This window comes from Takifugu rubripes, chromosome 14, assembly GCF_901000725.2.
Source record: "Takifugu rubripes chromosome 14, fTakRub1.2, whole genome shotgun sequence".
In the NCBI taxonomy this organism is placed as follows: Eukaryota; Metazoa; Chordata; class Actinopteri; order Tetraodontiformes; family Tetraodontidae; genus Takifugu; species Takifugu rubripes.
The window spans coordinates 4,015,137-4,034,191 of record NC_042298.1 but is presented as its reverse complement, the minus strand read 5'-3'; the positions used below and the strand labels follow the sequence as shown (position 1 = coordinate 4,034,191).

The 19,055-nt window shown below is 43.2% G+C and overlaps 3 protein-coding genes across 6 annotated transcripts; 1 reads left to right on the top strand and 2 right to left on the bottom strand.

Moving 5' to 3' along the window:
- Nucleotides 1–3: 3 nt before the first annotated feature.
- ganabb (glucosidase II alpha subunit b) lies at nt 4–10,299 on the bottom strand. Of its 4 annotated transcripts, none has more exons than XM_011610527.2 (25): nt 10,088–10,299; nt 8,456–8,557; nt 8,232–8,340; nt 7,905–8,032; nt 7,557–7,736; nt 7,336–7,401; nt 6,071–6,128; nt 5,898–5,976; nt 5,722–5,818; nt 5,434–5,614; nt 5,196–5,349; nt 4,852–5,087; nt 4,380–4,506; nt 4,183–4,262; nt 3,925–4,065; nt 3,690–3,786; nt 3,237–3,338; nt 2,825–3,068; nt 2,677–2,741; nt 2,527–2,603; nt 2,341–2,415; nt 2,130–2,243; nt 1,910–2,019; nt 1,406–1,506; nt 4–1,291 (listed from the first exon to the last, which is right to left on the bottom strand). In XM_011610527.2, exons 1-25 carry the CDS (start codon nt 10,105–10,107, stop codon nt 1,182–1,184), a joined length of 2,853 nt encoding a protein of 950 aa, XP_011608829.1. In that variant the 5' UTR covers nt 10,108–10,299; the 3' UTR covers nt 4–1,181. The 4 variants fall into 4 exon arrangements, with proteins under 4 accessions (XP_011608829.1, XP_011608828.1, XP_011608830.1 ...); XM_011610526.2 differs by lacking the exon at nt 10,088–10,299 and adding an exon at nt 9,974–10,011; XM_011610528.2 differs by lacking the exon at nt 10,088–10,299 and adding an exon at nt 9,773–9,796.
- A 293-nt stretch (nt 10,300–10,592) lies between these two features.
- ints5 (integrator complex subunit 5) lies at nt 10,593–15,145 on the bottom strand. The gene is made up of 4 exons (XM_003970235.3): nt 14,880–15,145; nt 14,247–14,499; nt 12,038–14,005; nt 10,593–11,899 (listed from the first exon to the last, which is right to left on the bottom strand). The coding sequence occupies exons 1-4, from the start codon at nt 14,951–14,953 to the stop codon at nt 11,189–11,191; spliced, it is 3,006 nt and encodes a 1,001-aa protein (XP_003970284.2). The 5' UTR covers nt 14,954–15,145; the 3' UTR covers nt 10,593–11,188.
- A 332-nt stretch (nt 15,146–15,477) lies between these two features.
- On the top strand, nt 15,478–17,870 carry LOC101061653 (phospholipase A and acyltransferase 3-like). Its single transcript, XM_011610524.2, has 5 exons — nt 15,478–15,600; nt 15,936–15,987; nt 16,104–16,212; nt 16,330–16,598; nt 17,203–17,870. The coding sequence occupies exons 2-5, from the start codon at nt 15,973–15,975 to the stop codon at nt 17,320–17,322; spliced, it is 513 nt and encodes a 170-aa protein (XP_011608826.2). The 5' UTR covers nt 15,478–15,600; nt 15,936–15,972; the 3' UTR covers nt 17,323–17,870.
- The last annotated feature ends 1,185 nt before the right edge of the window (nt 17,871–19,055 follow it).

Genomic DNA, 19,055 nt, shown 5'->3' with positions numbered 1-19,055 from the left:
GAGTTGTTTTTTAATTATTTGGTCAAGTTTATTTTTTCTTGGTCTCTTTTTCCAAAGTACGTCTGACAGCACTGAATGACAGCTGAAAATTGAGATTTGCATTGACTCAGGTCCTTGATCATAACAGCGACTGTGGAGACAAACCCAAAACAGCAAACATAAAAGATCCTCTGATTTGATTAGTTAGAAAATAAGCCAGAGTCTGGAGAGAACCCTGTGAATATCCACAACTGCTCAATTTTATTTAGGGTTTATATTCTTGTTTCTGTTCTTCAGATACAAATAAGTGGCTAGAAATCATGGATGGTCCTACACAACTACTAACATCTCGTAAAACATGAAACTTTACTTTAAACATTCTTCACAATTTTTCAAGTGCATTAAAAATAACCTAGTCAATGCTGAACTAAAGGACATAAAACAAGGAAGCAGTGTAGACAGGGTGTGATGCACAAGCATTACAGTTTCAGCCTCCTGGAGTGATTCCCCATTTCAAAAGTTTGTTCACAAAAGCAATGGACAGTTCCATCTCTCTGTTTTCACACACAGTAAATGTGTGTGTGTGAAGCAACTTCGATGGACACAAAGAGATTGGGACTTAACCAAAATTAAATGGGAAAAAAGAAATTCCTACCTTTTGTGGCATTCAGAAATGAAGTACAGCAGTTGAATTGCACCAGTAATGGGACACAACTGCACACAGAGTTTCTTAAACATGGCACGGTTTTAATACTCATTGCCAATTTAGGTACTTGAATTGGAAGAGGAATGGAATGATGACAGGTTGGTCTGAATTTGTAAAGTGAATCCTCAGTTTAACCTGCAAAATAACAATAAAAAAAAAAAACACATACTGGAAACCAGGCTGCCTCCATAGGCAGATTTAAATGAACAATTCAAGTGGATTTAGGAAAAATAAGAAAAAAACCTAACCAAACAAAAACATTGTTTCCTCAACTTCAAAACATTGTTAAAGTGACGTGATTACTCTGGTATGTTCAGGTGCTGCTGAGTGACTGAACACAAGGGGGACATAAAAGTTATTATGGAGCCTGTGTAGGTTTCTGCGTGTATGTGCATTATGTTCACATCCTCTGTGTCCATCATGCCGTCTTGTTTCAGGTATATCATTTTTGCTTCTTTTTCTATCATCTTCAGTCGTTTTTCTCCTGCCTCTAATGTTACTTGAGCGTGATGGTCCAGTCTTCCCCTGCGTTCACGCCGGGCTTGCGGATGGTCAACAGCGACACAGACGCATCAAACTCAAAGTCCAGCTTGCTCTCCTGCCCACCTGCAGACAAAAGAACAAGTCAGTACCACAGAAAAAGGAGCATTTCATTTGTGATTCTTGGAAATGATTTAAAAAAATGTCTTAATAGTATGAGTGAATATTTCACACACTTACCCGCAGCCTTTAGGGTAACTTTACTGGGTTTAGTGGCTCCAATGATAACAACACGCTCAATCCATGACTGGGTGGTGAAGTGGGCATCATGAGCCAGGTTACTGAAGTCCAAACACATAATTATTTTACACACATTATGATTCCAAGTTTTTAAAATATTACATTAGACAGTTGCACAACAGAGCAGTTTAGTCCACCAGTCCTATTCTCAGGACACATGGACTTGTATGAAAAGCTTTTCAGACTCGGCTGTGAAGAAATTCAGCTTTGGTGGGATTTAAAACAGGGTTTTCATGTTCGTTTTTGGGGTGGGAAATGGAGCAAAGCACGATGATGATACCATTACAGAGATGAGAGGTTATTCTAGTTTTATTTGGTTTATATGGCTGCTTGGTCTTTGGAAGGGATTGTGTAAATATAAACTCTATTTTGCCCAAAGCCTAGATCAAAGCTGAATGTAACTCTCAGGGGTTCCGACTGGGCTGGAAGAGAATAGTCGCTCACATGGAAGAGATGATGTTGTTTGCCATCGAGATCTTTCTGTGGATAAACTCCTTCTTTTCATAGTTAAAGGTGTATCCATCATCGATGTAGATCTCCCCTTCAGCAGTGTTCTGTCAGACAAAGATCTAAACTTAGACTGGATGCTGCCACTTGTCCAAAGCAAACAGGGAACACAGCAGAAAGACAGTAGTGTTTATCAGCCACTGTACAGCTGAGTTACCTGGTTACCAAGAGCCACATATAGAGTGTAAGGGTCATGCTCCATGCAGGTAGAAGACCGACGAACTCGAAGCTTCTTCGGAATAATAGAACCGCCACGCTGGAACACAGGAATCTGGAAAGAACAGTTCAGATGAATACAGGATGGGGCTACACAATGATTCTCAAGCAGACTTTTAAAAATGTATGAATATCAGCAGCAGACAGCTTACAGAGCTAATAGTAACAGGAATGTAAAGATTCTGTCCTCCATTGTGCTTCTTGAAGGTGTGGATGTCATACCAAACCTGAAAGCAAAGAAAATACACTCTTTATTGCAAGACTATACAAAGGCAGATGATGCTGCACTGTAAAAACAGCAATTTAACACCTGAAAGCTGCAGTGAGTGCAGCCTTACCTCATCTTTGCCAGGCAGATAAGCAGTAACACTCGTCACTCCCTCCTCAGTAACTGGATGAACCAACAAGTCTTTACCTGTAAAATACATCCAAGTTAGCGAGTCCAATAATCTCCCTGCAAAATTCATCTACAAAGTTTGACGCCTCACCGATCAAGAACTCATCATCGATGGCAAACGTTGCAGTTTCCTTTGGATAATGTAGCCACAGCATTCTGCGACAGAAACACCCCAAATGAGTAATATCCCTTTAGGCAAAGAGGATAAAGGAAAGAGAAATAAGATTTCCATTACTCACCTCATGATGGGCTCGCCCGTCTTGTGAGAGTGGTAGAACTGTTGGTACCAGAAGGGCAGGAAGGTGTAGCGCTGTCGTACAATGTCACGGATCAGGTTGGTGTTGTCGAGACCGTGCAGCCAGGGCTCACGGCGGGGTGTGTCCATGTGGGCGTGGGATCTAAAGAAAGGCATGAAAGAACCAGCCTGGTACCAACGCACCAGCAGCTCCGTGCCTGGAGCGTTGAAGAAGCCACCGACATCAGCTGCAAGAGAGAAGGATCACAGTGAACAGTTTAGCTCCTCCACCTTTAAAGAAAGTGGCCTGCAGCTAACTGGCAAAGATCAGCATTTCATTGAAAAAGTGTCAGCATGGTTTGTTATTTTTTTTACTGGCCAGCACGACAGCAGATTAGAGACTTTATAATACTCACAACCACAGAAAGCAATTCCAGTCAAGCTCAAGCTCAGACACATGGGGAGCGAGATCTTCAGGTGTTCCCACTCGGCAATGTTATCTCCTGTCCATACGGCACCTAGAGAGACACAGACCCTTTAATGCTGAAGGGGGGCGTCGGTACTCTCACAGCTTTAGATTTGGAAATCTGTCAGTAAAGAGTTCTCTCAGTGGCTCCCAAGTTACATAAAACACCACACACACTTTCTAATTTCCACGGGTCCAAAAACAGAAGTTGGTGCCATATAGCAAAAGAACTCTCAGAGGCATATTTGCAACATTAATAGGTAATCCAGGGTGATCAAGTTATCCAATGTTGTGCAGTAACCTAAACAGACATATGTGGCTTTAGGCTGCCTTTGCTTAAGTCTTGCTTTTGGAAATATTTCTAATTCTGTGTAATTATTACATTTACTAATTTAATGCCTACCGTAGCGCTGAGACCCAGCAAAGAAGGATCTGGCCAGGACAAACGGTCGTTCAACTCCTCCCGACCTTTGGATCAAACCCTCTGCCGTGGCCATTTGCTGTAATAATCGTACAGTACTAAGTAAAATAGTGTAGTAATTTCCATCTGATTGAGCTGAACAGCGCTGGCTCTGAATTTCCTATTTATACATAATATGAGCTATTCAAACAGCCGTGGGTTTATTGTGCGCACTGACCACATAGAAGCCATACAAGTTGTGCACATCCCGGTGCTCCCACTCTCCGTGCTTTGCATCCTTGATCATTGTGATCTCGGGCCCATTAAAGACTGAAGGTTCATTCATATCATTCCAGATATGCAGGTTATCCATGGAACCCTGAGAGAGAAACCAGATAAATTCTTTTTAATAAAAGGCTTAATTAATGAGTCACTCAGATACCAGGTACATTATGTCATCATTTGCAGTCGAGCATTATCGGTGATGGCAACGTACCTCATACTTATCATAAGCAAACATTTGGGCCCACAACTCTCTCATCTCTGGATTGGCAAAGTCAGGATAGCCGGTGCTCCCTAAATGATGGCAGAATGAAAGAATAGAAAGGAAGGAATGTAAGCGTGCAATGCCCATTCACATCCCTAACATCGGTCTGCTTGGTTTCCATTTTGCTGCAATGTTTAGTCTCTTACCGGGCCAACACCAGCCCTCATAGTTTCCACCATCTTTATTCTTCACGTACAAATCCCGGGACTGGATTTCATCATGGAGCTTGAAGCTGCTTTCTATTTTGACATGAGGGTCCACAATGGCCACCAGCTAGTGACAACATCAAAAATATCAAGGAGATAGAATCACAAACCTGCAGAATGTGTGTATCCCTAAATGTGCAAGTAAAACTGCAGCCCACATTCATCCTATGGCCGTAGACCGAGTTATACAACTACGAAGAGTCTAGAAACTGAAAAAACACGACTACGACCAAATGAAAGTATGTCAATCTTAAAATGCAGCTACAAAAATGAAACACGACCAAGACATTAATAATTTTGGGGGAGTAACAAATCTGACTTCAATGCAGCCTTTGATCGTAGGTGAGGAAGTGGAATAAACAGAAATAAACAGTGCTACATCTGGGGGAAGGGTGGTTTGGCCCTTTTGTACCTTGCGCTTCTTATCCTTGAGGCCCTGCAACATTTCCTTTGGTGAGGAAAATTTGTGTGGATCCCAGGAGAAGTAGCGCTTTCCATCCGTGTGCTCGATGTCGAGCCAGATATAGTCATAAGGGATGTCATGCTGATCAAAGCCTGCGTCCACCGCCTGCACATCCTCCTGGTCATTGTAGTTCCAGCGGCACTGGTGGTAACCCAGAGAAAAGATTGGAGGGAAGGATTGTGTTCCTGATGGATCACAAACACAGAAGGATCACAAATAACTCAAGTTGGAATGTGCCGATTCAGGAGAATTGATGTGAAACAATGTAAACGGTAATTTAGCAATCTGCGAACCTGTGAGGGAGGCATACTGAGCGAAGAGGTCTTTAGGTGTGGGTCCAAGCAGAATAAAGGCGTCAATGATGCCACTTTCAGAGATCCAACGCACGTCTGTCTGGGGCTTCTCATTTGAACCCTGCACATAATCTAGCATTTTCCCAAACACAGTCTGGAGAGAAACATAATCAAGTGAGGGGACGACAACATACAGCGCAAGAATATATGTTAATTTGTTAAAGAAAAAAGGACGCACTTTCCCAGCCGTGTTGGAGCTAATGTCCACCCATGTCTCGGCAGCATTGAGCCAGAAGATGCCCGTTGTCCTCTCGGTGTTGTGCGCCACTATGAGAGGGACAGATCCATACAGAGCCATGGGGGAATACAGCTCGTACTTGTAAACATCCATGTTGTGGAGCCGATATGGATCTCCATTTCTGAAAGAACACACTTGAGCTTGATTCCAGGTGGCAAAACATCCACAAAGATGGAAAAACTAGAAAATCTACATTCTGTATTTGGATTCAGCCTTTTAAATACTCACTCCGTTGTTTTGAGCCTGGCTGTGTCTGCATGTTCGGGGATGCCATAGACGTGCTCAACGCCTGGCAAAGAAAAGTCTAAACTAATCGCTGTTGGACCTGGAAGAGAAAATATCGTGAAGGGCAGAATAAGTGTAACGATTGTCAACATTATCTGTTTGAGGGAGTTTTAACTGACCGTTGGGTTTGCTGTCTACAAACGTTTTAAATGTCTCCTCCCACATCCCTTCCTCGTCTTTTCCATCCTCTTTGGCAGTCTGTTTGGGAAGAAGAGGAATGAAAGGTGTGACGAGAAGTTTAAATGAGAGACAAAAAGAACCCAAAGCACTTTAGTGGTCTACAGCACAGCACCTCAGCCTGGTCTGCTGGCTCAGCCTCGTCTTTCTTCTCAGCCTCGGGGTCTGCTTGACTGATCAACAGGGCAAAAACATGGAAGGATAAGTTAAAAAGGGGAGGAAATTGGGACAAGACTGTGTTGCTGTGTTCAAATGAAAAGCAATATTTTCATGAGCGATGTTATATGAAGAGTCAAATTACACTATGATAAAAAGAAAAGGGGAGATAAAGAGTATAGCTCCTATTATCCCGACCACACTGACTTTGTGAAAGGAAAAAAAAGATTTAATATGATTTTGGATCAATGCCAAGGGGACTCAAATCACAAGTTCTCATTCTGGAACGAGACCATTTGAGGCGTTATACCCAAAAGAACAAACCGGTAATCTGTGGTAAAACAGCTTTCCGACGAGATGACTTCATTAAAAGAGGACTAGTTAAACATCAAACGGTGGAAAGCCAAATAGCGCTGAAAATGGGGACGATTATGCTAAAGGATCGCAGTTCGCTGTAATGATCACGCAGTTATGTAACAATAGCAACAGGCTGAGTTGGGTGCACGCTGTCTTAGAGATATAGAAGATTCCAAAACTGCCTCAGTATTTTCAGGTGATTTCATGCAGCTACATATCACAACACTAAACACTTCAGCCACACAACAAACCAGGGAGCAAAATCTCAAGGCTGCCCATTCACCAAGTGTCAATATGCCAGTATAATAAGGTTATTTCACCATTGCAGGCAAGCTTTTCGCTGTAGACTTTGTTAAATCAATATGACTTCCACAACATGGCCTAAAGGTAAACAGAGAATCGTGAATCCTGAGAAACCCTTAGAACTGGCCTCTAATAAAAAGGAAGAAAAAGAAGAACAATCACCATTAACAGAAGTGCAAACATAACTGAATTTAGAGGAAGAGGGGAATAGGCTAACTGCACATGACACACAGGCTGCCGTTTTCTCAATACATGAATTCACACAGCTCAAGTGTTCAGCTCAAATCTGAAACTATAGTGGATTCAGTAGAATTGGCTCAAGTGCACAAGTAAATCAGTGTTACAGTGGGCACAGATGCCACTTCATCTCCAGTGATCAGGGTGAAATTCAATTTCCATTTAATTCTGGACTGGAATTAAAGTCAGACATGCACATGGTCTATCGCTAAGCCACATTTATATCAGGGACAACGGTGTTTGGTGTTATGGCAGCTCCTAAACATTTTCACTACTGGCAGCATTGGCAGGAGGAACAGAACACACACAAATCTTAAGAGTTTTTACCTAGAGAATACCCTCTTGACATTATCCCACACACTAGCCACTGTGCTAGTAACTTTATAGGAGAAACTAGGACGATAGGAAGAAGAGGACAGAACAACCAGTCAGAGACAATACCCAAAAACAAACATGGGAACAAAAACAGAACTCATTCACAGAGTGACGGTGTGGATTAAGAGCCACTGCTGGTATTTGTATATGTGTCTGGAAGTGTGCTTTCTCACGTGTCCTTGCGTATCCTCAGGTGCTCAAAAGCCAGCAGGCCACGAGAGTTGAGTGACATCAGCACTTCTCGCCCTTCCATGATATCCAAACGGAAGGGCCTGGCGCTGAGGATGACCCTCTGAGACTCCACCCCTAAGGAGAGCACCACCCCGTTCTCGTCCTGAGACAGGAGGGACATGCTGAGGAAGAGCAAAGGACAACATTAACAGGCGGAATCAGTTCATACAAGTGATAAGAAAATGGAAAAATCAGTAACTTTTATTTTCTGGTTGAGTCATTTTCATTGTGAACGACAATCATGGCGACGCCCACCTCAGAGGGAGTAATTAACATTTTGGGAGGCTTACGGCTCAGTCGTAGGTTCCTTGACGAGTACATCTGGGACCTCGAAGCGAGGCTTCAGCGGCTTTAACTCATTAATCTTCACCCTCGTCATGTTTCCCTGGAGACGGTAAAGCTCCAGCAGTAGACGCACCTGAGAGGCAAGTACAAAGAGATGGACAGAAGTGAGTGGGAGCTGATGGGCCTGAAGTGGGAATTTCATTATCTCCACAACAAAGGCTGCAAATTTTGTTGAGGCAAGGTCTTTTTCTGCACCATGTCCCTTTCGGTTTAATTTGATTTGTCCCAATTTTATTTCCTAGTCCAGTAAACTAAACTAAAATTAGATTTACCTTGTTTTTGTCATTGATGAGTTGCAAAGTGAGTCTGGTGTTGGTCAGCTCCATGGTCTCAAGCAGGGCTCTATAGGGAGACTCGCCAGGTATCAACGCACGCTGGCGCCTGTTCAGTGGAAGCCATTAAGAGTGGATGTAAGTGGAGTTTCTTTTCTACCATATTGAGCCGTGTTATGGGGTGGATAATGAAATGATAGGTTCTCTTCCCATTGTGCACTTACTTGCAGAAGGCACTCTGATCACAGGTCTTGAAGTTGCTTTTTTCCACAGCCCACGTCCCAGTGAGGCACAGGGCCAGCCAAAGCACCATAACAGGTGCCATTCTGCAAAGACGTAAAGACAACCTAAACTTAACATGCTTAAGGCTACTTAACAGTAATCCGTAAAATCATCGACCCACATGTGGAACACTGGTCTTGAAGCAATATTAATAAGCACCCTCGCCTATACTGCACCAAATGTACAGGAGTTAATCTTACACAGAACAAAGGCAAACAAATGGCTGCACTTTGATCGCTCTTCGGGGCTAAAAAGGGTTTCTGAACTGAAGGGCAAAGCCAGGAAAGATCAGAAGAAGCACCCATCATCCTGCTGCAGGCCTATAACGAGCAAACAGGACTGTGGTGTCTGTATAAATAAATCTGTCTTCTGTGTTTTCATTCAGTGTAATGACTTACTAATATTAACACAAAAACTCATTTTGCCGCAGGTATGTCTATTTCCCCATATTGTGATCTTTTGGGCAGGTAGCTTTTGGGCTATGTACACATCACATCTTGAAAGTTGTGCAGGGCGGATCAATTTGTTTTGTCTACTAAAATATTAACACAGTCTACTTCCGATAGTTCCTGTAAAATTGAAGCAATTAATGGCACATATGCATTTGCATTGAGAGTTTGGCACTGAAAATTGCGGGTGACAACTATATTTGTTTATAGAAAAATAATGATATAACGTCTGCACAGTATACCAACATCAACCATAGCTGAATATTTCGTTTTTAGCACATAAACCTGTTCAATGGTGTTAAAGACATCAATTCCTGGTTACCAAATTGTTTGAAGACAAAGGTGGCAGCAGGAAATATATGAAAATGATGCTGCAAATCTGGTTTTCAAACGCGCCCACAGCAAAACAAAATGGATGTCAAACATTATTCGCTTGCAAGGGCTATTTTGTCATTATATCTACACAACAGCCAAAACAGACTTATTAGTACAAGGATCATTTCATCCGTGAATTCTAATCCCTTTAAAATACTTCGAACGGACGAATCCGATTCACTAACAAAGTCGATCCGACTTGACGATTAAACGTGGACGAGCTGCATCCTGGGCGACGACACACCGATGGACGTTGTTGGGACAGAAAAAAATGACTATTTAAATTCACATTTATCGGCGATCTGAATGAAGCGTCAGAGTAGCGCAGCAGCTAAAGTAGGCTAAAGTTAGCTGACAGTCATTGGTAATTACGAGGAAAGGAGTCTGACAAATCTTCCGCAGTTTTAACATTTACAATCCTTTATTTTTTTTTACCGGGATGTCAGGACTGTCCCGAGACTCTCCTGTCGCTGGGACACCCTTTAGGACGAGGATGTCCCGCTAGCTAACCTTGCTCGTAACGGTAATAAGAGGAACATCCTGCCAAGCTGCCAATTCAATTGGTTGACAATCTCGATCGTTCAAATACGGATATTCTGTCGGGATTTTTTACAAGCCATGTGAGGGTTTTCTTACACATGTAGAAGGCGCACATCCATGTGGACAAACACTTCCTCTTCAACGCACAAATGCTAAATAATTTAATTCACAATATCAATAAAATGAGACAGCAGAGGGGCTTTGTCTTACCTCTCAGCAACGGCGGCCATCTTGCTTGTGCTCCGGCTTTGGCCCCACCTCTTTCCGTCCGCAACAAAGATCGTATAAAGCAGTTAGAGTCGCTGTTCAAGAATACAATAAAATATGTTTTCTCGCAATCAATTGTTCATTTAATCGAAAATAACCAAATCGTACAAATCCACGTTACGGATTTTAGGAGAACCGCCCTTCTACAACTGGACCCCAACCGACAATAAAACAGGATTGAGTGAACTTCATATAAATATGGACTATCATAATTTGAATCACTTCCGGTGTGGACACGTCATCGTCAGTCTCCAGTCAGTGAAGCGCACGTTTCACCGCCGCCATGACAACGCAGTGCACAGTTTAATCAGCTATTGTTTAATTCATTTTGGTATGTGAGTGTAAGGACTTTAGCATATAGGGTCCCCACGGTTAAATGTTATTCGTTTTTAATGTTGAAAAATAATCAAAAACGTCCAGGCTTATAACAAGGACCTTCAAATGGAAATCAGTCCCACGTGATTAGGGTAAAGTCACACAGGATGAAAGAGTGGCTGAAAGCATTCGGACTTGAACACAAGACTTTCATTAGTTTATTCAACTTCGCTCCTGATCTGAGTGTCATATGCAACATTTTGGTCTCCATCATCGCAAATGCCTGGTTAAAAATGTATTTAAAGCCAAATGAATGTTTATACTGCAAAGTGATTTAAATGACAGTTTACACATGTAACAAGTTCCAAAACCTTTTTGGCCACCATGTTTTGAAAAATAACCCCCTCACACATATAAATGATTTAGCAGATATCAGATGTGTTTCCTAACTAAAACAATACATCAAGCTTCTTTTTTGTATGAATGTGAGTTAATTGTGAATAAACAAAATATACAAGTTTGGTATTCCTTGAGTATCGACTCTTTCAGAGAAACCAGTTAGGCATGGTTTAATACTAAAATATTCAAAAAGAAATGTAGGCATACACAAATAAAACTAAAGTACAGCAATGATACAGTTGCAGTCCACTCCATTAGAAATGTCCATATTATTCTTTTAGCCTCAACATATTGACTGCTACCTCTCCACAAATTGGTCCCTGCTAATGTTTACAGCTGGAACCGCCAGCACAGATGTCCCAGTCTATCTATATTTTTGTGGAGCACGCTGTGAATTGGTGCTACGTATCTGGCCACATCTCCATCCCGTGAGAAGTCCCTGCAGAATTGTCCCTTATCTGGGCTGAAGACAAACTTTTGAGGCATGGGCCCATTACCTCGAACATATTCCCACACAGTGAGAAGCAGCAACCTGACCTCAAAGGGAGAGAGATGGGGGAAAGCTTCGTGGACATTGGCCAACACAGGAGGCAGAAGTTGGCCCTCCCCCATGCAGGAGACTAGGAGACAGGAGGCCTGGAGGTGCCAGGGGGAGTCTGTAGATAATGCCTCACGGGATGCCTCCCAGTGGGCAAGTAGTGTTGCAAGAAGCCCTCGGAGCACAGCGGAACAGTAGCAGAGAGCTGGGCGTCCAGCTGCCACCACTTGAAGCAGAGGGAAAAGTACCGGGTGAGCCTCGAAGCAACGTCGGATGTGGATATCTCGCTCTACTGTGGTACGGGCGTGTTCCTCTGGGGGCCAGGACAGCTCACCGTTGGCCACATCAGGGCAGACACTTTCCACCAGTGTGACCGCAACAACCTTGGCTGCCTCAGCATTGATAGGGGCTGGCTCATCCTGCGACTGTGATCCGTTGATAGAACCATTGAGGCCAGCAGGGCTGCAACACTGGATTATGACAGCCAAAAGGGTCTGGACATTCTACAGGGAGGAAAAAAAATGACAAGTTAAATTTGCATGTGTACAAACATGAATAAATCCCTCATACATATAGAATTTGTATATTTCTCCAAAATCGTGAAAAAATGCTCAATTATATAGCAAAACCACACATCTCACCTGGATGACCCAAGATGGATCGGGCATCTTGGTGGCAGTACGGACCTTCAAACCCTTGCCAATTACCCCGGCATGAAACACAGACCACACACTTCCGGTGAAGTTGACAGCAGTTCCGAACCGACAGTTGATGTCCAGCAAAGACACTCCAGGGTCAGTGGAGGCAGATGGAGAGGTCAGAGGAGCCCCAGACATTTCTGCAATCTGACCTCCAAACAAGTCGGTGTTGCCTTTGTGCAACGCTCCTTCAATTAGCTGCTGCAGTACCGCTTTGAGAGTGAGCGCAGAATATGCTGCAAAGCGGGAAAGCAGCTTCACTGAACAGTTCACAGCCTCACTTCCCTGCCCTCCGTCCCTTCCCGCTTTTGTCCCTTCGCTTTGTTTACGTAGTACCAGAAAGAAGTGAGTGACAGCAGCACGAGAGAGAAGGAGCAAGTCGGCTGGGGAGGATGTGCGAGGAAGTGGGCTACAAGACAGGAGGCGCACTGCTGCATGAGACACTGTTGGGTCTCCGTGTAAAAGGAGTCCACTGAAGTTTTGAAGGTGTCCAGAGACTGCTGTGCCAACCTGAGTGGCCATGGATGACTGTAAACCCTTTGTGTCCTCCTCTTGACTCTGGATGGCTGTGGCTAGGTTAAGCAGCAGCTGCTTCAGCTGCCGGGGCCCTAGTGTGTGTGTGTGGATCTGGGCCACGCAACGTGTTACAGCAGCAGGAATAAGCCCAACCATACAAGAGGAGAGCATAGTGTGGAGCTGCCAGGCCAGGGCCAATTCCTCTGGGTTTCGAGCCTGTGTGAGAAGTTGACAGAAGGCCTCAGTGGCCACAGTGAGACCTCCATACACGGACAACAGGCACAACAACTGGTGCAGCCAAAGATGGCGCTTCCTCTCCAATCGCAATGTTTCAGCACAGAGCTGACTTATGTGAGACTGTAGTTCCTCCAGGAAAGGGATAATCCTCTGGGGCTGCATACAAGATGAGTGATGTGGGCTGACCTCGACACCATCGGTGCGGTTAAACACCAGTTTATGGAGATGTAGAAGCAGCATCTGGAGGAGGCGATCGCAACCTTCTCTAACTCCTTCATGAGGCGAAGGTGTGGGCCCAGAGATGATAACTGAGGCAGGGGTTGCTGTGTCTGCAAGAAAGCGGAGGACCTTTGCGCCACCTGATGGGCTCTGGCTGATAAGGTGAACAGCCAGCCCTAACATGTTGTCCAGTTCTTCTCTTGGGATGCCCTGCAGTAGGGTCTGCAACTGGAGCAAAACAGGTGGGCGTAGCAGGTCGACCAATTCAGCCGACACTGCACCGAATAGGTTTGGGGACATTGCAGCCAGCTGCAGCAGAAATGGCACTGCAGCACGGCGGAGCTGGGGGGAACTCTCCCAAGATGTTGATGAAGAAGTTGGGGACAAAGGACTTGAGGGATTCAGACTTTCCTGAAACATCCTCAGAAGTTCCTTCCTTATACTGTCTGAATGGTGTGCCGCAAGGTGACCCAGAATTCCCACCACTGAGCCGATCTTTGGCACTCTGCTGCCTTTGTCCACCACCATCATCATGAGCCCTTGGTCCTTAGTACCGTGAGAGCAGAAGTCCTTTAATCCGCAAGCCAATACTCGGCTGATGATAGTACCTGGGAATGCAGAGCCGATGTGAGCCACCACCCAGTCAAAATGCGGAGAGTGCTGAACTGACGTATCTAGAAGTGCATCCACACAAGCATCGGGACACCAAGCCAACATGGCAGCCAAGCACTGGGAGTAGGCCTCCATGAGAGATCGCGTGGCAGCACAAGACATCCAGAGCTGGAGCAGCTCATTGAGGCTGGATGAGTGTGGGGCCACCCTGCGGCCAGCATGTTTGCTGCTCAGCTGACCCAACAAGTCCACAGCCCAGGTCGAGACCAACGGAGCCCAGGCCCGGGGGTTCAAACGGATAAACTCGGACAGCACACTGTGAATCTCCTACAGACAAAAATATAATTACTGTAGTAGGGAATGATTTGACACATTTTATGATTTGCAAAACACAATTAATATAAAGTGTATAATTTTTGGAAGGTCATGGCGGTGTCTTCTTCTTGGTTGCATCAAAATTTGGCATATTTGGAAAATACTGTAATGATTTGCTCTCCAATTATTATTGACCTTTAATTTATTTTATAATACAACATGAGCTGTACAGGAAGTCCATGTCTCAACACACCTGTATGATGTCTTCTAGGTTGGAGCTCACTCCAGAGCTGCTATCACCATCTGTCTCCAGGTGGTGCAGGAAAGCAGAGACGTGCTCATCATACACACCTCTTAAGTGCTCCAGCACAGCACCTCGACAGGCTGGAACCAAACGCAGCAGGCGCACAGCACAGCGAGCATGTTCACGGACGCTGAGCTTCCGTCCTTGAGCAACATCAATACCATTGATGAAAGACTTGATCTCCTGAGAAAGTTCCTGAGCACTAAGGGAGGGAATAGAGTTAAATAATGGCAGCCGTTCCATTTGAACCAGATAATAAAAAAGGTAATAAAACAAAAGTGAAATACCTACATGTGTGGGAAGAACAGATAAACTGAGACTAGCTGGTCAGACATTGAAAATGTTTGTGACTCTAACGCAGATGAATTTATGTATGTATAACGTGTAATGCAATTTTAAAAAAATTAGAATACTTGCGATAAGGATTAGTCCTTAATTTAGTTTAATTTTTTATAAATAAATAAAATATAATCAACAGCTAGTAAACTATAAGTCAACTGAGCCTTATAGAAGGTATATTTTAAATGTATAAAACTATCAGTTCTAAAATTCCAGTTCCTTTCTCTCCACTGCCACACTCACCTCGGGGTCTGCGGGGTGTGAGTGTGTGTGCTCTGCATCGCTTTTACTGGATTAGCGTCGAACGCCACAGACATCGCTGGAACATTTAACGTGAAGTCGTCACATCAAAACAGCCTCACGGCTTTGTTGCGTCCGTCCGAGCAATGGCCAGCGGTTTATGCGCTTTTCCCGTTAAGATTTCAGAACAAATATTCACCGACAGGGCGCTCCAAAACCGGAAGTTGTGACTTCTTCGTTGAAAGTCAGACAACCATTACAAACTAGTGGTTAATCATTGGCGACATCTGATGGTAACAAATAGAAATGATCATCCATTGACTTCTGGAAAAGCTAGAGCACGGCCTCATAATGTAATTTATTTTAGTATTGTTACGTGTTTGCTCATTCTACAAACCACTGTCGCATCATGATTTTATTTTTGGTAATTTTATTTTTTTTAGTTTTACGTTATACATTTCATTGTTAACTTGTTTTTTTGTTGTTAACTTTTTTATCGATTCCGTTTTGGTGTCCCATGTGTTCTCAACATTTCCTCGTTTGTTATTTTGCAGTTCAGTTACAACACTTTGTAACCCAATGGTTTACATAAAGTTTGTTTTAAAAAAACGCATGTGTAAACCAAAGGGTTTACATAAAGTTTCTCTAAAAAAAACACATCCATATCACAGCTGATCCTTGGTGCGGCTCGCGCTGCTGCACTGACGGATATCGAAGGTCACAGGTGAGACGACAAACCGGGACTATTTTAGATGAGCTGTCCGGTCATTAAAAGGCCTGTTAATGTCAGATGTAAACATAATTAGAATGTCTTTTACATCAGTGGCGTCGTTGCGATGCAGGCCCACTGCGAACTCCTTTGAACTCCTCTAACAAACTGGTTTCGTTCTCATTATTTCGATGAAAATCGCCTTTCTTTGTACTTTATGAATTCAGTAGAATCCACGACCTTGGTTGGCTGAACTCAAAATACTGCGATTGCTGCGGAACACATGCGTAATTTCGTAATACTTGACAATTAACTATGAGACGTAAACAGGAAATTACTTTTTCCTGCAGGTGTTGAAAGTTCGGGCTTTATAAACAGAACTCTGACATGGCTCCAGTCCTGGTAAGACTATTGTCTCTGGTTTTGTTGTGTCCTCACTTGTTTTACGTTTAAAAAAAATAAAAACAAATAAAGTTTAGTTCAAAGATAGGGTGTCTGACTGCTCTTGTGTTCTCTAGTATGATGAGAAACCAGAACTGGGAGACTTGATAGAAATACACCGCGGTTCCTATCAGCACTGGGCCGTCTATGTTGGTGATGGATTTGTGGTTCATTTGGCACCACCATGTAAGTTCACCACAGAGGTCACGACTGCCTCTGTGCATCTTAGTCTGAAACTAAAAGATGTCCTAAAGTCACTGAGAATTATCTGTTTCCCTTTTTCCCCACATCTGGTTTTCACAGTTGAAGGACGGGGTGGACAGTCCAGCAGAGTCATGTCACTCGTTGCTGATCGGGCTGTCGTGAAGAGAGAGGAGCTGTGGGATGTGGTGGGAACCGACAAGTGGACAATCAACAACGGCTTGGACAACAAGTATCAGCCCCGTCCAAGTCACATCATCGTGAAGGCAGCCTGCGAGCTGGTGGGCCAGCAGCTGCCGTACTGCCTCTTCAGAGGCAACTGCGAACACTTTGTTAACGAACTCCGCTATGGAAAAGCAGAATCTCGGCAGGTGAGTGCAGAACATTTACAATCACATCTCCTTTGCAGCACATCTGAAGGTCTCTCAAGGTCACTGGGCCAAAGCACAACGCTGTGGTTGTAAGCTTGCAGCAGTTGTTTTTTTGAGAACTGAGTAGAGAAAGATAAATACACGCCAGCACCTGAAGTCTGATCCATGTGTAAAAACATGCTGTCGGCATTGTTGTGGCAACCTTTGGACTTACCCCATGTGGACCAGGATAGCTAACATCTGCTTACTGGTGTTACAAACAAATTCTGAATTATGACTATCAATAACTCGTTGGGTAGATGTTAAATCTATGACAGCAAATCTTAATGACAGCATGTGTCATAAAACTAAATAACACCCATGTAAACACAGATGAATTAGTCAAGCAGCAGTTAAAGAACAACAAAGTGAACTGTTGTCATGGCCACGTCATGGTTAAATCCATCCCTCAGACAGTCTGCTGAGAGCAACGAATACTGAATCACGACTAAAGAACAATAAGGCTTAAATATGGAATAGAGGTTTGACAGAATTTAAGAGTATATTTCTAAATGAACATCACATTGTACACACATTTAATGAGCTTCTTCTTTTCCATCTGCAGGTGCGCACGGCTGGTGAAATGGTCCTGGCTGCAGGGGTGGTTGCTGCGGTGGGGTTTGGGATCGTGGCTCTGGCAGGAGCTCTTTTTGGAGGCAGCAAGAAAGAAAACAACACAAAGTGATTAAACCATCAGCACTAAACCTCAACATGTGCTTATTAAAGCTGCACCCAGGAAAAAACACAATGTGAACACAAGCATCTGTCTATGTCATAGACTCTATGTCATAAAAGCTTTCTTGAAGGTTTTAGCAAATAAATAGGGGCACTTTTAAAATGAAGGCTTTTTGTACACATAGGCACAAATAACAAGTATTTTACTGACTAAACATAAACTGCTCAAATAAAGTTAACAATTGAGTCACAGATATGGGAACGCAATAAAATATTCCAGTTAAAAATCCTTGATTATTTCAATATGTCGTGTATATTAAGATGTTCAATATAACTATGTTTTAATGTAATAGTTAACTATATAATCTGTAATTTGATGTTTTTGTGGTTGTATAGCAGAATGCGCCCTTTGTGGTACCTTATCTAGGACAAAGGACAGTTGAAGAGCCCAAAATGAATTCAAAACTTTTGCACTTTTCTCCCGAAACAGCATCTCAGTTTAACCAACAGTCTGTTTCCTTGTGTCTTTGTGAATTAAAGATCATTTGTGTAAAGAAATAAGCTTGCTCATTTTATAAAAACCTCCCTAATCACTGGTCTTTTCCTTTACCTCTTACCATGAAAGGATCACGTTTAACTGCTTTCCAATTCCAACTTCATAAAAAAAGCTCCCAAAATAAACTAGCATTTTTCTTTCTTGAATTTGCATATAAAGAACAGTTGTGTAGTTTAAAGTCTGCACCAGTCAGCACGCCTTTCAATAAAAACTCATGACACCTAATCAAACACTGTCAAATATGACATGGTACAAACCAAAGTTGTCATTATACATTATAGATTCTATTATCAAATATGAGGGACAGTTTTTTCAGCTCCTGTATCCTGGAGCAGATCCCGAACACACGAAGATAAACTTTATTCAAGTACACCCACAACTAGCAGAGGATTCGGTTAAAAACACCAACCAGGTGGAGACCAGGTCGTGGCACACATGCCTCATTCAGTCATCAGGACATGCATATCAAGGACGTCTGTGTTCAGGCACACCCAGGAGCAGTAAGGCTGGGCCAAATCCTGCCACCTAGCCGTGGCATTTTCGCTGGTAAATGCCACCGATTATGCCGCTGTTTGGGGCAGATAAGACGGCTAATGCCCGGTCTGCCTGGGGTTATAGCAGCGGTTATAACAAGTGGTCACTGCCACTAGGGGGCGCTTGAGACACAGGTGGCGACCATAAAGTTACTGTGAACATGCGTGTCTGAAGTGTTTTAATATTTCTAATACACCTTGGTGACAACAGCGGGATAAATGTCACTGTTTGGATGCGTTTTCAATGTAATTGGTTTAAACATTACTCTATTGCATTTTGTCCTTTGTATGAAATCTTATTTAAACTCAGGACTAGTTGCAATTCTCTTGAACAAAGATAATTACATTTTCATTCAGTTGTTACACACGGTGTGTGGCTCAGCACCATAAACTTTAACTAAAACTGCAACATAACCCAAAGTAAGATCTCTGCGTTGACCAGACTTGTTACGATGCAACATTAGGCAACATAACTTGTTTGTGTACTTGGGTGCTTCTCACAGCCTTCACAGAGATGCCACAGCTGATGCTGCACGTTGTGGAAGATGCCGTGGCATGTAAACATTATACATGAACATTGTTCATACAGTGCTGAGAAAACAAACAAAAAAATGGAATAACCTGTCTTTCATGTAGGTTATCTTTATATTATAT

Bases quoted from the DNA above. Each gene is read 5' to 3' on its own strand.
- ganabb (XM_011610526.2), bottom strand. From the start codon at position 9,996: ATGGATGTGCGCCTTCTACATGT. The intron at 2,742-2,824 runs GTGAGTAATGGA...TTTCTGTCGCAG, and splicing joins ACGGGCGAGCCCATCATGAG to AATGCTGTGGCTACATTATC. The intron at 1,292-1,405 runs GTAAGTGTGTGA...TTTTGTCTGCAG, and splicing joins AGTTACCCTAAAGGCTGCGG to GTGGGCAGGAGAGCAAGCTG.
- ints5 (XM_003970235.3), bottom strand. From the start codon at position 14,953: ATGTCTGTGGCGTTCGACGCTAATCCAGTAAAAGCGATGCAGAGCACA. The intron at 14,006-14,246 runs GTGTGTTGAGAC...TTTTGTCTGTAG, and splicing joins ACCTAGAAGACATCATACAG to GAGATTCACAGTGTGCTGTC. The intron at 11,900-12,037 runs GTGAGATGTGTG...TCCTCCCTGTAG, and splicing joins ATCCATCTTGGGTCATCCAG to AATGTCCAGACCCTTTTGGC.
- LOC101061653 (XM_011610524.2), top strand. The intron at 16,213-16,329 runs GTAAGTTCACCA...TGGTTTTCACAG, and splicing joins GGTTCATTTGGCACCACCAT to TTGAAGGACGGGGTGGACAG. The intron at 16,599-17,202 runs GTGAGTGCAGAA...TTCCATCTGCAG, and splicing joins GAAAAGCAGAATCTCGGCAG to GTGCGCACGGCTGGTGAAAT.